The sequence below is a fragment of the Dicentrarchus labrax genome, unplaced genomic scaffold (assembly GCF_905237075.1).
Source record: "Dicentrarchus labrax unplaced genomic scaffold, dlabrax2021, whole genome shotgun sequence".
NCBI classification, from domain to species: domain Eukaryota; kingdom Metazoa; phylum Chordata; class Actinopteri; family Moronidae; genus Dicentrarchus; species Dicentrarchus labrax.
The window spans coordinates 10,151,356-10,167,966 of NW_026136701.1; the positions used below are offsets into that span (position 1 = coordinate 10,151,356).

Consider the following 16,611-nt stretch of genomic DNA (forward strand, 5'->3'; position numbering starts at 1 on the left):
ATGGAGAAAAGGGACACAGGTACATGCTTGTGGGAATGTGTTATGGTTAGGACTAATAACGTGCTTTGTTCAACAGAGACACAATGCTGTTATAATTAGGACCCAACAAGGTTATTCCAAGAGTACTGGTGTAGTCTTACAAACTAGGTCCTGGGGAGATTGGGGTTAGAACTGATGGGGGGTTACTCTCCCTGTGGGACACACACTGCCTCATTAGGAGCAATTTTAATTTCCAGCAAATTAAAGGAGGGCGTTGCTAGAAACTTGATTTGTAGATCGGGGGCACGATGGATGGACTGATTCTGGTAAAATGGTTAACAAATTGAACCTTAAAACTGGTGATGTGAGGAATAAATAATCAGCCTACAGAATGCCAACTGAAATCACACATATGAACCATTTATATATATACAAAATACACATGGCACAAAATAAAAATACAAATAAAATGTAATTGTTTGATGCATGATAAATTAAATGGTGGGAAGGTGTCCTGTTTATGACTTATAGCAAAGGCTTGCACCTCCGGGAGAGTTCAGGGGAGGGCTTGGAGGGAGACATGAAGGGAGAGCCCCAATTTCCTTCCTCAAAATCCCTACTCCTTCTTGGAGTCATAACTCTGGGAGATCTAAACACACAGACATCATACACACATTTTAAGATTCAACATGACCTACACTTCCTTTCCTTGAAGATATCATTATCGCTAATGTTCATCGTAAATACACATCCATAAATCCACTTTGAAATCATTTTAAAAAGATGGCATTTTTCACTCCAGAACTTGACTAAGAATCACAACGTCTTTAAGTTTTCTTCAGTAAAAAAGTAATCCAGTGATAGTTGCCTAGACATCCAGGGCTGCACTGCAAACAGGAACTGCTAACAGCTAATTCGGCTTACTTTGAATGTTGATGAAATGGTGAACTAGACCTGTTTACAACTCCTATGGAGGATGGAGGTGTCCAGGGGGGCATAGTTGTCTCAATTTTGTTGGAAATGTCAGACTTTGAACCTTTTGACCAAAATGGAGCTGCATCAATCTCTTAAAATCATTGTTGGATTGTTGCTCTGCTTTCTAATGAAGCAACAGTATTATTAACTGTGGTCATTAAGCATCCACAGAACTCACTATTGCATAATATTCCGGAAACTAATAAATGTCACTTAACTAAAGATGGTTAGCCATAGGTAAAGACATATAACTTGGAAAATGGCCAGTAGGGCCACTCACAGCTCAGTAAGTTTGTTTGCACTCACTAGTGGTAAAAACCGCTCATAAATAACACAACACCAGAAGAGGCCAAACAGTGTATCTGCCTGAGAGAGCTTTTTAGAAATAACTCAATTAAAATGGATTTAAATTTATTTTAGAATGGAACAGTTCCTTGAACAGAAGTAGATTTTTATTCTGACCAGGCTGCTATTCTAATAATTATTGGTTTAATTATAAAGTATGGAATCACATTGCTGCTACACCAGAAAAAGAAAAATGTATCAGTACCACATAATAACATGAAAAGCTTATTGTTATAACAAGATACAAACTTATCACATATGTACGTTTCAAGTTATAACATAATAACTAATTGTTATAACATAAAACATTTCATATTATAAAGTGATAACCTACATTGTTATAATGTGTCATTTTAACAATATAACTATATAAACTTTTCATGTTATAACATCACAGTGATCCATTTTCTATTTCTTTGGCATAGCAGCAATGTGTTGCCATAAGAAAGCACTTGTAGTAGTAGTTTTAGTTTAAATTCCACAACTGAGAAAAGTTATTTAAAATTTCTGAATATTTTGCTTCCATGTGCTCTTCTTATTGAACTCATACATATTTAGAATTTTAGAAATTTCTATTCAGTAAGAAAATGTGAGAAATTTCCAATTCTTAAAATCTAAAGAATAAAAGGCTGTTTTTTTCCTTGAAAATATTTAACTGCACTTAACTTGTCATTTGACTCAGCCTGCTCCTTGAGTTTTGACACTGTACGTAAATGGAACTACAAGAGCATTTCAACATTGTACTAATCAGCTCTCTAATGCATCCTCTTTATTTTAGCCAATCAACAGCAATGCCCCATTCGCCCCCATAGATCACATTTGGGCTGATTGGTTGATTGATGTCTGATTTGTTCTGATAACCCCCTCATAAAGAGGCAGACCCAGTCCTTGACACATTCCCAGGAGTTTAGGACAGAAATCTCTCTCATTGTAATACCACACTCTTTCTTAGTGTCACACATCATCTTAAACAACCATAACCCATGAACTCTTATTAAACACTTATTTGAACACAACCTACTTGTTCTAACCCTAAACTACATTGTAGAATTGACATTGCTTAGTTAATTTGTGGCACCTCAACAGCCTCACTTGAGTGAAAAGCTAACAGTTTAGCCTGGTTCTTCTAAATCATAGCTGATTTGTTCAAGTATCTGAATGAAATTAAATGGTAGTTCAGTGTGAGTTGAGTTTCATCTTTATAAGGTAGCAAACAGCCTTACCTTTATTCACAATTTTTCCATCAAAAGTGTCAATCAATCGAAGATGCAACCATATCCGTAGGATGTACGGCTTCTAACTTTCATACACTTTGCATTAACAAAGATCTAGTTTACTGATGGGCCAACAGGGCATGCAATAGATCAGAGTGAGGGTCCTTTTACAAACACTACCACGCTATTGCACTTACAGTATACACTGTTTTCCCAATAATGAACATCTGAATTTTGAAGAAGTGACTATCTTCCACCAAAGGTCATATTTTTCGTATGAGCATTCATACTGAGAATATATGAAAAATATTTTTATTTTCTGGCACATGAAGTATGATTGTAGTTTTCAGGGTTGTGTTTAAGAAACTCAAACTACTGATATCATGTTTATGGTAATTACAGTATAGTTAAAGTGTGGTTAAGGTTAGGAAACTCAGTTTAAGACTAAAATCAGGTCAACACTGACCTAAAGCAGAACTGCGGATGCAAAGTTGGGCCTCTGATATTGAAGATACATGCTTTGTACGGCACATCCTCTTCCTTATTACTTCCTGTGCAAAATAAACACTTCTCACTGTTTCCTGAATTGCAACATTGCGGGGAATACAAATCACAAAAAAGTATATTATTATAGTGCATCAGGGGGGATTCTGTGAGACAAAAACCTTGTTTGTGTGAGAATTATGTAAAAGACAGCATTATATGAGGAAGAGTGTAATTATACGTGTATCTGAAAAAAAACCTGTGAAAAGTGTGTGACAAATAGTAGCATGGGAGACGTAGCCACTTGTGAGTACATCAATGTCACGTTGATACTTGTCATTCACAATTATCCTCTCATACTATGGTAGAGCCTATACTCTGTATGAGTATAGGTGTGTGTCAGAGAAAATAGTGTACATGTTGTAGTTTGTGACTGCACACAGGAGGGCATAGTAGTGTGAAGGAGGCTATAGTGTAACATTATGTAACAATATAATGTGTGAGAACAAGTACAATTTATGACCTAAATGGCCTCTCATAACATACAGTACTTCTTCCCACTTATCAAAACGACCACTAATGCATGTGGTCAGGGACAGAAGATACCCACAAACACAGCAAACCACAAAAGCTTGAAATATTGCTTAGTCTATGTGGGCCCAGAGGACTAAACCATCTTCATTAGCTGACAGTTCCCCTGGCAGCTATTTGACATCCCAACAGGACCACAGTGGCCATATATTCCTCACAGAGATAATCACCCTTAAGTGCCCCATAACCCACACTACAATCCCACAATTCTTACCTTTTATCAAACTGCATTCACTATTGTGAGACCCAACAACAGTATCAATATATAAATGCCACTCCCTGACAACTTCTACTTTCATTGTGAGGTGATTGTAAGTCATTTGAAAGCGAGTCCTCGGTAAATTCAGGCCGAGGCAGTTTCTTTCTTTCCCCGAGGCTAAAACATCAATAGTGGAGGGAGAAGCCAGGACAACCTATAGCACAGGACAGATCGATAACGCAACAAACTCAGTAAAGATTGACTGGAGAGTTGCCTGGAAACGTCCTGCTTGAGATTTATGATGGGAGGAGGACACGAGCCAACAGGAGAAGCTAGAGGACAAGAGAGAGTGACTGGGAATCAGAGGAATTCTCATTTTTTAGCATTTCAGGCTCAAAGTAAACCCTCACCATGTCTTAGAGAATATATATCTATTGTAAACAGGCTACCAATGAATAGCATAAATATATATTTTCCTTGCAACTCTGTGCAATTTTCCATGAAGAATAAAAAAAATGTTAATCCCAAACTGTGGTAATCTAAAAACCATTCAATTTCATGACCCTGTATTCTAGTTAACTTCCATTTTCATTTCTAAAATAAGACTTTCCCATTGACAAAATAGGAAAAAGAAACATACTGAGGCAGACAGTATAAATATTTGGCATTCCAATGGGAAAATGACTGAATTAGTGACGAGTTTAAATGAGAAGATATCAGATTTCATTGTTCCTCCTTTACCATATGTCACCCTGCTCGAGCACGCTCTGACTGGGTGCCGTGGTCTTCCTGCACTCGATTGAATATCCTTATCTGGCCCTAGGGCCCACTTTTCTCTGGTGAAGTGAAACAAAGGCTAGTTGGAAAAGCAGCACATTTATATTCCCCCACAGACCAAATGTTGCACACACACATATATACCTACTGTACTCTACTGCACCGTACATAATCTTGTTTTTGGGTGGGTAAACCATCTCCAGACCCCAAACTGTAGTGTACTACAGCCAAGAGTAGCTGTCTTTCATGCTGGTTTATTACGTCTCACATTATAAAAGTTAGGGGAATTGTGCTAACAGCCTCCAGCTGTGATTTTTTTTCTTTGGTTACGAAATTAAGTGCTGCAGTTTTCTAATGCCCCCTGGGCCCTTTAGTGTAAATTGATTCTATTTTAAAAAGCCTTTTTTTCAGTCTGACAGAAAAGAAGAGGTGGCTGGGGAGTGGAAACGAGTGATCGAAAATGGACTCTCAAAGAAAGATAAGGGAGAGATGGAAGGCAGCTTTGTTCGTGAAAGGGTTAAAGAGAGAATAGCAGTAACGAAAGAGGAAGTGCGCAGGCTGTGGTGATTTTCCATTAAGGGGTTAACAGTCGGAGGGAAGCCAATAATGGAGGCTGGAGCAGCTGTATGGGAACTACAGCGCACAGAGTGCCACACACACCAACCACTAACATAAACCAGAGAAAAACAGAGGCAGAGTGAGTGAGGGAGGAGGCGAGGTGCTACATTTTTCTTATGTCAGCATGTCAGCATCGTGTCAACACCAAATAAGTTCAATAAAAATAGTATTCATATGTTGTTATAAAAATCTATGCTTTTTTATGGACTGCAAACACATGCACATGTTCACACCCATTAACGCGTTTGGTAGGCTGTGTTCACTCTCTTTGTAAACACGGCTGCAGATGCATAATTAAGCGCGGAGCCCCGATGCTGTGACTCAAACAGGAAATTGCTCTTGGAGAAAACGACAGTACAGTGATACAGTAGAGGATTCCTGAAGAACAGGGTCTTCCACACAAGGGCGCCGTATTCATTTCAGAAGTGGGGGGGGGCAGTTACTAGCTGTTCTACAGCAGCAAATCTGCATTTTTCACAGAAGTCTCACTTACTGATTTTGCAAAGAATAATAAAAAAAAACATTCCTTTTTTGAACAGTAATTAAGTTAGGTTAGGTTAACGGTTCAAACACAACAATGTAACACACAGCATTGAAACTATTTTATTGGTTGCAACGTAAACTGTATGCATTCGATTTGTCCTCTTTGATTGGATTAAAACGTAAATATTCTTCCCATTTTATGTTTGCCTGCTTTATTTTACCAATGTAAAGTGGACGTGAATGACTGAAACGTCTTTTTACCGTAAGTGTTGCAATATAGGATCATTTGCTCTAAGGTCAAGGACATGAAGTGGTGGGCCACTGCCCCCTTGGACCCACTTCTTCCAGCGCCCCTTTCTTCCACATGACTAGAAGCTGCAACAGAGTTAATGTGACCTTTACCATCTGAAGACAAGACTGTGGCATCCACATGATAATGATATACTAAAGCTATCCTCCCACTCACTCACTCGCTTGCTCGGTCTCTCTCCCTTACACATAAACACAGGTACAAAACAACATGCAAATGGACACAAATACACTAAACACATTTGGCAGAACAAACACACACACACACACACACACACACACACACACACATACCAGGAAAATGCCCCCGTGGAACAGATGTTTTTCCGCAGCTTACATTGCCGGTAAGCAACCGCAGCGGACCTTCAACACATCACACTGTTGCTGTGTATACATGATAGCTGTTTTATATTCTATTAACTCATCTTCTGTTTCAATTTCTAAAGCCTGTGTGTTGGAGAACAGCCATTATGGCTGGCGATGGCAGAGCACACACATATGCACAGTAATTTGTATATATTAGACACGCAAACAGTACACACACACATACACAGAGGCCTCCTGATTAAAGGCTGGGCTAAATTGTAATTCCCATAGAAACATCTTTTGTTTGTATAAATGTAACAAATTGTACTCACGTTTTCTATAAACAGCTAAAGGCAGAGTGGAACTGACTAGATGTGGATCAGCTGAGGCTTTTTGTTCTTCACTGAATATTTATCAGTGGCCAGAGGAGGCTCTGATTGAGTTTTACAGGGGAGCAGTTGTGTATCATGTGCTGTAAATGAAGTAGTACGGCAGCTCAGGGGATCAGCAGTCAAACTCTGACCTGAGGGCATAAAGACCTGATGAGAAAAAAAAAAGCGTATTCAATGAGAACGCACAGGCAGAGCAGCTCATGAATATACACACACACATTCATATAAACACGGCGAGCGCACACGCTGCCACACAAAGCAAACACTCTCTGTATGGAATTTCACAATGGCAGGAGAAGCTTTCCAAACTTGCATTTTCAAGGGCAGGCTGCAAGCGAAGCGTTAGTCGATTGTGTGAGCAAAGTATGATGAAATCACACATCTCTAACATCCGTTACTGCACTCTGCACTCCTACCAAACACTGTGTTTAACAAACATTTGAAAACAGCCAGCAGGCAATATTGAAATGACTCAATGAGCTCACACGTCGGCAATATCATAAGATATGTGGAAAGACGCACACACACCTGCACCCTCAAACGCACACACATAAAGCCATCATTGTACGTCTGAATCTCTCCAGCATTGTAATGAATGACAAATATCTGCTTACAGCTGCATTACTCACAGTCTCATACTATTTTGTGTCGTGATCATGCCCTAACGCAGGAACAGCCTCAGATCAATAACCTAATTAGCCATAAAGCATATGCATTGTGGTGATACATTATATGCCTGGCATCCCTTGGCTAGCATCTCACAGGAATTACCATATAAATGAACTGCGGTCATTTATTAAGCAAAGAGCCATGGTGGGGACTTGGCATTAGAGAGGGAAAAAATTGTAAGTTACAACACACATTAGAAAACAGAAACATCATGAGAGGTCGAACAGTCAAGTTACAAATTGCACTGACTGCTGGCAGAGCGAAAACATCTGCCATGCTGTGACTCTACCCGTGGAGTAAGTAAGCAGCGAGGCTCACCGCGACCGAGGAAACCCCCAACACGCTTTCTTTCCACTCTTTGTATTCAACTGGACTGCAAGTAATTCAATACACTTCTCCTTGTGCTGGCTCACTCAAATGAAACACAAAGCGAATGAACTATATCAAGTGGAGCAGCATTTGAACCACTTACAGTAATATCAGTGTTTGTGTGGGCTACCCTACAGTGTGTGTGTGCGTGTGTGTGTGTGTGTGTGTGTGTGTGTGTGACATGGACATGTGTGCAAGTCCGTACTGTATGTGTGTGTTTCGCGTGTGTTAAAAAGGCAAGTGTGAAATGATTCGTAAAGCCAAAAGATAGTCTTGTTCTGCACATGATTCCTTGACCAAACTCAATACCCTCGAGAGAGACTGCTACACAATACCAGGCTGATCTCTCCATAGCAACACACATGGAAACACAAATCTATTTCAGAGCAGGAGCGCAGCACAGCACTTAAACACAGCGGACAAAAAAAAAAAAAAAAAGAAATAGGGAAAACAGCAATCAATTATTAAAAGAGCTTCATGTTCATACTTACTGCCTGTGTGTTGCCAGCTGCAGCCGAAACTAAGAGGCTCCCACAGCTCACACCTACCTCTCTTCATGCAATTGTTAGCGTTATCAGAGATCTACAGCAGCGCCACTCCTTCGTCATATACAGAGGATGTTGAACTAGGATCTGCCCCTTGTGTGACATTTATTTTTTTTTGCAGGGTGTGTTTACTTTAAAGGTGTTGGCTGCCCTCACAGACTCGAACGCAGAAGGCAGTGGAAACATAGACGCCTAATGAGAGAGAAACAAACGCAGGCCCCTGTAACAACAGCGGAGAGATGACCGATAGAGAAAGTTTAAATCAACATAATGTTTCTCCTGGCATAAGCCTGCTAGTAAATCATAACACTGTAAGCAGATCTGTCGACATCAATTGTTCCAGGCTGAGGCATTCAACGTTACCTCAGCGTTATTACAAAGCCAACACAAACACACAACTGATAAGATAAAGTACTTTTTTAAAGAGAGCCGGCAGGCCAATTACATCAACATTTTCCTTAATTTAGACAGGAGGGAAGCTAAGAAAACACACGTGTTCTGGTAGCATTCGCTTAGAGTAAATTATCTTAGTTATGAGGGAAAAATTAAATAGAAAACAGGACACTTTAAATAGGTGACAGAAGTGAAACAGTCAAAACAATTTTCGTTTAAAAGTTATAAGAAAGGTTGTTGGGTCCTTCTTAAATTGAAAATACCTCCATATTATTATCATGTTGCTGTTCTGTTTCTGTGGAACAAAATCATCTACTTTCTACGAGCACACAAACCACCACTAAACACGACCCCACTAAATCCTCCAGACAGCGTCAAAGAGACACTAAGTTGGTTGCAAGTGGCACTTTGATATATACTGTGTTGACCTTTCCCAGATCATATAGGGTGATTATACGCGTGTTGGACTGCAGTTTGGCAGGATCTGCTCAAAAGGCTTTACTGTAATAGCTTTCCTCCTCTTTCAAGCCATCCATTCTGCAATGACACATATAACCTTATGTTCTCCAGAAAGGTGGGCTGGCACTCGCCTGACACACACACACACACACACACACACACACACACACACAGTCACACAGCTACAGCAGAGCCGCTTTACAGGCCCGGTGCACCCAACAGACATGGGTATATGTGACAGGAAAAGAGAGAAACGGCACCAGGATGAATATTTCTATTTCAGAATGTTTTTACTTTTAACCCTCAATCTGATTTCTTTATCAGTAAACAGGCAGCTTGCAGCACAAAGATTTGTTGTACTATATATCATTATACAGCTGAGTAGAGCTGAAACCATTTGTCGATTAGTCAACTGTGAGAAAATTAATGAGCAACAATTTTGATAATTGATTATTTGAGTTATTTTCAAGCCGAAGATCAAAGATCAATCATACAGCTTCACAGTTTGAGGATTTGTTGTTTTTTATGTGACAGTAAATTGATTATTTTTGGATTGTTGATTGGACAAAGTTATTTGAAGATAGCTGTATCAACTCAGGTTCAGAGAAACTGTAATGTACATTATTCACTATTTTCTCATATTTTACAAACCAAACTATTAATCCATTTAAATAAAATAATATTTTCAATAACATGGAAAATCAATCAGTTATGTTTTAGAGGGACATTGCCTCAATAACATTTGTGGTTCCAGCCTCTCAAGTATGAGGATTTGTTACTTACTTTGCTACTATTGAGTACTTTGGGGGTTTGGAACTGTTGATTTTACTAAATAAACAATCTAAAGATGTTGCCTTGGGCTGTGGGAAATGTAATGAGGATTTTACACAGTTTTCTATTTCCTTGACAATTTGTCAAAATTAATCGATTACTGGAATAGATTGATATTTCAATTCCATCTCACTCTCTGCAAGGAAGCAAGTAAGTGTATTTCCCAAAATGTCAAACCATTCCTTGATTTGTGCAAATAATCAACAGATTAACCAAGAGTTGTTAGCTTAAGTGCTAAAATATTGGTCTACTTTGTCACAGAGAATGAACCAGTAAGAGATTCTCCAAGCTTAGCCTCCCACAAATCACCCACATCCCAGCAAGGGGGATAGAAGTCATATATAATAGAATATAATAAAAAATATGAACATATGTTGGTAGATTTCTTGTCTTTTCAATTTAAACGTTTTATTCTTTTTCAGAAATCAGAAAGACCCTGTTAACTTCTGCTCATGGAGGACACCAAATCTGAGACTGTACCGTGATTAAACACAGGCTTCTGCTAAACACGATGTCTGTGCATCCTCAAAAATTAGCCTTGTTAAGCAAGTGCAAGTCCACCGGTGTTTATGCACTAACATGTCCCTGCAGGAGATATCACCATAGCAGTAAGTGGCAGGCATTAGAGTACTTACACAGCCTATCACAATAGAAGCAGCAATGCACCTTTCAAAGCACAATGTTATTGAGGCAGGACACAATATCGTACTACCTACCATCAGTTCAGTGAGCTAGCTATTGGGTTTCAGGGTGTGCTGTGGGATACTGTAATCGTATACACTTTATCAGGCTTGTTCTGTCACAAGTGTTTTGTTTAAGGGATTTCAAATGGGAGCCGGGGTAGGGGCAACCTCATTGAGGGCAAGTCAATAAGATGTAACCACGATCCCACAAATATCTGTGAATAGATAAGCGTGTCTAGCCGTATCAAAATACTTGGCACGGTCAGATCTGAGCAAGTTGAAAAGGTTTGATACTTAGGCAGAGTTCATCAGATTTCCAGCTTTACAATTGAAACAGGATTATGTAATAATTGTGTAATAAATAAACGTCTCTGACAGTGGAAATTACATGCTGGAAAGCTGCCAAACAAAGCAGATAATTAAGATGCTAAAGTCCTATTCCCATTTTAAGAGTGAAAAAGTTTTCTTGGAAATCTTGACTTCTTCATATTGTGACTGTTTATAAAAATATATGTAAAACAAAAACCTTCCAGTATGATAATCAGGGTGGATTTGAAGAGATATACGGTAACAGCTAGTTAAAATCCCAGCTGCTTAAACAGTAATGAACATCCACTATTTTTCGACTAACCAGAGACTCTTTGAAATGACGTTTTACACTATAATTAGTACAATATGGGCTTTCATTCTCTACTATACAGCAACAATGGTTCCACAACATCCTTATAGTCTTAACAGACAGAATATTATAATGGAAGTATATCTTGTATTCTGTTAATTCTTGGTTACTTTATTGGTGGTTCATTGGTGGTTAATAACTGGTGCGTAGTATCTGATACCTCTGTAGTGCCTGCAGTGCTACAATGTACTGTCATCCTTCTCACATGATCATATAACATCACCTTTAAGTATTTGAAGACCAAGTGGAGGACCCTATATTCTGTAAATATATATCTGATCATCATTTAAAGTCCCACTGTTCTTAATTTACTTCATGTCTTGGGTTTAGTTTCCCTCTCAGCAAAACAACCCTGTGATTTTAACGTCAAACAGGATGGTGGAAACTTTCAAGAAAAAAGCTGTCAAAGAAAAGTTTACTTTCCCTTCAGTCATTTGGTCATTTTGGTGTTTTGCTGATGCTCCAAAATTGAGCCAAGTTCAGAACAGTCATGTCAAGGTGGTTCAATGTACCACCTTTTGCTGGTGGTGCCAGCTCAGCCCCTGAAAACAGCTGCAGCATTTTAAAAAGGAAAAGCTCTTATTTAAATGCCGCACCCTCATCATTGCCTCCTTTTCTTTTCTCTTTAAAAACTTCACAACGACTGCACCTGGAGTAAACGCTGGGGAGCAGAAAACTAAAAGAAAAAGTGGTGACTAAATTGGTGCTCATTTGATAACAAAAAGAATAACTTTCACAACAAAATGTTTCAAATGTTCACATGTCTGATAAGTGTATTATATGACCAATAATTTGCAATGTTTCATCAGATTTCTCAGTTATTTTCCTTTTAAGAGGTGTTAACACATAGCTTCAACAAGAATCTACTTTTCCTTGTTTACCATCCTCTGAAAGATCCAAACTGTACGGAAAGGATTTGTTCTTTGACTGAGCAGCCAGACAGAACATTCAACTTGTACATTTATCCACAAAATATTGAATCAACATACACAACAACGATCTTTCATGCTCAAACCCACTTTCCTAGAACACTTATTGTAATGGAGATCTATAATCTACATCTTTTAATGATTAGAAATAGGTTTTAAATCCTTTGACTCAAACTGCTTTAAATTTTCCCCGAGCACAACTTTTTCTTCTTCCTCCTGTCTTTCTCTTTTTTAACACACAGGCCTGCATGCTGGCACGCAGACACATACCAGCACCATATTTTAACTTAACCTGACATTCTCTCCTCGGTATGTTTTCATCCACGTTGTCACTTAGAATCTGTCACCCAATCAACATGCTGGCCCTCTTTATTTTCTTGCTATCATTAGTTTGGCCAGATGTAATACGTCCTACGAGGTTGATGTCTTTACTTCTATTTTTATTACACATATTACATAGACTACACAAATTACACTGTAAGATGCCATAGTATTTTACTGCTGAGTGCAAGACAGCTCTACTCACATACAGCACATACTACTATATAAAGTGAGTTTGGGAGTATGTATAACACCCTGGCAAGAGCTGCTCACACTGACAGGTACAGGCCTAATGATAATAACCATTAACCATTGTGAGAGAACGGTGTCTGGAAGCCACAATATTAAAATTCCCCCGCTCAGATACCCCTCTGTTCTGTGGAAACAACAGCCGCTTTGTTTCTAATTCAGCTGCCAGGGAGCGTCATTTGAATATTTTCAGTACCCAAAACAACACTGCAACATGGAACAGGTGTGTGTGCGCGTGTGTGATCGCGTTTGTGCGTGCGTATGCGTGCTCGTGCAACCAAACGAAACAAACATCAGGTTAGATAAGAACATATCACGCACCGGGTTACATGTACGGTACTTACATCGGTAAAGCTGCCTAACATTGAATGACGATTAAAGACCCCCCCACCACCTTACATATACACACACACACATATAACGCGCGTGCACACCGCACACATAGGCGAATGTGCTCTATCAAAATCATATGACAGGCGTGGTCATTGAGTGAGAACGTTAAGGCCAGTTTGTTTTTGTCAACAGAGACTAATCACATCCGATATCGCAGAAGAAAATATTGGAAAAAAAATCTACCTTATGGAGGTCGATGCGTATCCTCTCCTCTCCTTTATGCGGGCTCTCTGGCCACAGGTGATAGCTCGAGCCGTAGTTGGGGCTGTCTTTGCTGCTGTTGCTGACAGTCGCAGACGAGTTCCCCGCGTATGCCTGTTGTGTTACCGGGGGGGTTACGCGGGAGTCGCGGCTGTGTGGCTGCGCCTGGTCGCCTTGCGCGGAGATCCTCCCAGACTTATTGCGGTCTTGTTCACAGTGCTGCGGACGCTGGGGACAGAGCCCCAGTGCGTCTTGCTGCTGCTGCTGCTGCTGCTGCTGTTGCTGCTGCTGCCGCTGTTGCTGCTGCTCTTGCTGTTGCAGCAGTGGAGCCTGGTGAGTCCTACATAGCTCTCCTGAGCCGCTGGCGCAGTAGTTGATAGGCAAGCTGCTTCCCACCAGTAGCTGTTGCTGCGCTCGTAATTGTGGGATCTGTTGCTGCTGTTGCTGCTGTTGCAGGTCCTGAGTCTGAGACTCAAATGCTCTCCTGTTAGCCTCGGTTGACTCACATACATTTAAAGAGCGCCCTTTCTGTGAGTTTGCACGGATTCCTTCAGGGGAGGGGTCCCTCTGTTGGAGTCTTAAATGACTGTGCTGTTGCTGTTGCTGCTGCTGCTGCTGCTGCTGCTGTTGCTGCAACAACTGCCTGTGGTCTCGGTGCCCTCCTGCTCCTCCTCCTCCCCTGCAGCGTTCCACGATGCTTGCCTGTTGGTAATTATTGGCACTCCTTCGGAGACGATCCCCCCTTTTAGATTCCCGGGAAAACAGCAGAGAGGAGGAGGAGGTTGGTGGCGGTGGTATAGGCGGCGGAAAAGGTGGGGAGGGCTGCGGTGGGAGAGGGTCGACAGGATGGTGCTGATTTTGAGAAAGGCTCGCCTCCTGCTCGGAAAAACTGCAGTGGCAGCTTGGAAAAACAGGCTGCTTCTCCGACTGCGGCGGCGGCGGCTGCTGCTGGGAACCGGCCGGGGCCCAGGGATCCTGCTGCAGGTGCGCCGGCTGCCCGGTGCTGGGTTCACTGCCTCGGTGTGAAGGTCGCTGGGCGGTGTCGTAGGACGCCAAAGGTAGAGGGTCGCCGCTGTGAACAGGTCTCCGAGAGGGCTGGCTCAGACAGGGGAGCTCCTGGAGGCTCTGGCGGTGAGCGGCGGTGGTCGAAGTGCGGTCTCGGTGGTGAGAAGAGGGCGGGGGCGGCAGGCTAAAAACAGGAGCGACTGGGTCTCGGCTCTGCTGGCTGCTTCCTTGCTTTTCGTCGGGGATTTGGTGCTGATGGACAGCTCCCGCGTACCGATGCCGCATCCCCTTGATCGCCTCGACTCGCTGTGGTTGCTCCTATGCCGTTCAGAGCTCCGACACCCGTTCATTGCGATCAGTCCCAGCAGAATAGGACCGACTTGTATCATTGGTAGGTTTGACCAGGACCTGCCTTAAAACGTCACCGTACAGCCAAAACACCGCCTTCGACTGAATATCGGTCCATTGCCTGCTATGCGCACAGGTTGCAGCGGATCGATCACTCCTTAAGGCTGTTAGGATATTACAAGAATGGGATTATTGAGATGTAGAAAGGTGTTTAAATCCCGCTCACATGGTCGATCATCTTAATCCACTGTGGACCAAATAGATCGACTTTGTCAATGTTGCCATAACCACCCTGCATAATCAGAAATCACTTTTACTGCGACGTCACCCAAACAGATCCACAGGCCTGTCAAATATAAGTCTTCGCTCAGATATACCCTGAACGTCACTATAGTTTATGATCAACTCTAAATGATTACCTCCTCGCGTAGTTTGATGTCCCTAAAGTGGACTCGTGATTTTAAAAACCATGAGGGGAACAATAAATACACTCTTGATAGCCCATCTATTTCCAAAACACATTTCCACTTGTTGGCTCACATAAAAGCATCAAACAAACAAACCGTGCTGTAACAATTACCTCATGCCATACTACAGTCTGAGCCTTTGCAGGCTGGTATTTAATAATTTAGCAGAATATGCCTGGTTTTGTATTACCAGGCAGAAATATTTAGAATGGGAGCTGCATGCAGAGCCTGCTGTCGGCTCGCAGCCTGCTGCTGCTGCTGCTGCTGTGTGTGAGCCGCTGCTCGCTGCTGTTGCATGCTTTCAGTATAACATGGTAAAGGCTTTACTGCCACAGCAGTCAGGAAACCGGCTAGATGGAGACAGAGAGAGGCTGGGCGCAGACGGCGCTGTCCGCGGTGCTGGAGGAGTCAGGACGCACATCACCAAAATAGCCTCTGTTGTGGTGTCAAGTAGCCAGAGGATGGACAACTGTCCATCAGATGTCGGTCAGACATTTCTCGTAGCTGTGAGGATTATTAATTTGGTGAGACAGAATTTGCATTAAAGGATGGATTCAGATTTATTTTTCAAGTCTCTCTCACAGTAAAACCTGCTCATGTTTACAGTGAAAAGGTTGCAGGATGACAACCGCTCCATCCAGCTGAATCTTTGCTAAGCCCCAAGGTGTCTAAACTGATGAAGGTCAGATAGACTTAAAGCTTGCTAAATAAAGTGACTTGGATCAAAGTGTGCAGAAATCTTTACTATACAGTGAAAAAGTTATCCTTTCTATTGTCAGCACTGTCAGCCTGTAGTCATCTCCTCTTAGCATGACTTCACTGTAACAGATGGGGAACAAAATCCACTTCACTGTCCTCCCTCTGTATTTCCCTGGGACAGCATTTCCTTGCTGAGCTGTAGTGGAGACACAGTAACAGAAAGAGTGAATTGTTGTACTAAGAAGACTTTAGAAGGTAGCTCCTTGATTTAGTTAACTTAGACAGCTGAAGCCTCAAATTTTGCTGCTTCAGTGGAATTTTCTGTCAGACCTCTCAGGTGGTTTTTTAACTGAATAAGAGGACTTTATGTCTATAGCAGCTTTAAAAAGCAGAGTTATAAGGTTCAGACACAAGAATCTCAGAGAACTAAAACAAAAAGAACAACATAAAACCACTGGAGCAAAAAGTTAAGACCTGTACAGGTTTGGATTGTGCAACTTTTTTAACAACATTTGATTGAGTTTAGGCAACAAGGAGTCAAATCAGAAACATATAACCACTGTGTTACTCTACCTAGAATAAGATCCAGGTGAGGTGAGGGTGCTTACAGCTACTCTGTGAAACAAACTCCGTTATATTTTTTCATCGTTTTCTTCTCTCTTTTTTTATTCTTACATGTTACTTGTGGTACGTATTTGAA

The 16,611-nt window shown here is 41.2% G+C and overlaps 1 protein-coding gene across 3 annotated transcripts in view; it reads right to left on the reverse strand.

The window, feature by feature from the left end:
- Positions 1 to 15,599, reverse strand: part of kcnn1a (potassium intermediate/small conductance calcium-activated channel, subfamily N, member 1a) — a 50,400-nt gene extending 34,801 nt beyond the window's left edge. Inside the window, exons 1-2 of one of the 3 annotated variants that reach the window (XM_051401691.1) lie at positions 8,201 to 8,317; positions 6,612 to 6,818 (exon numbers count right to left, since the gene is read on the reverse strand). Coding sequence is in view for 1 of the 3 variants with exons in the window: in XM_051401683.1 (XP_051257643.1) it covers positions 13,375 to 14,682 (1,308 nt within the window). In the remaining 2 variants the exon portion in view is untranslated. Of the gene's footprint in view, positions 1 to 6,611; positions 6,819 to 8,200; positions 8,336 to 13,374 lie in introns of those variants that run through there. The other 2 variants (XM_051401683.1, XM_051401700.1) reach the window with 2 other exon arrangements.
- Positions 15,600 to 16,611: the final 1,012 nt, after the last annotated feature.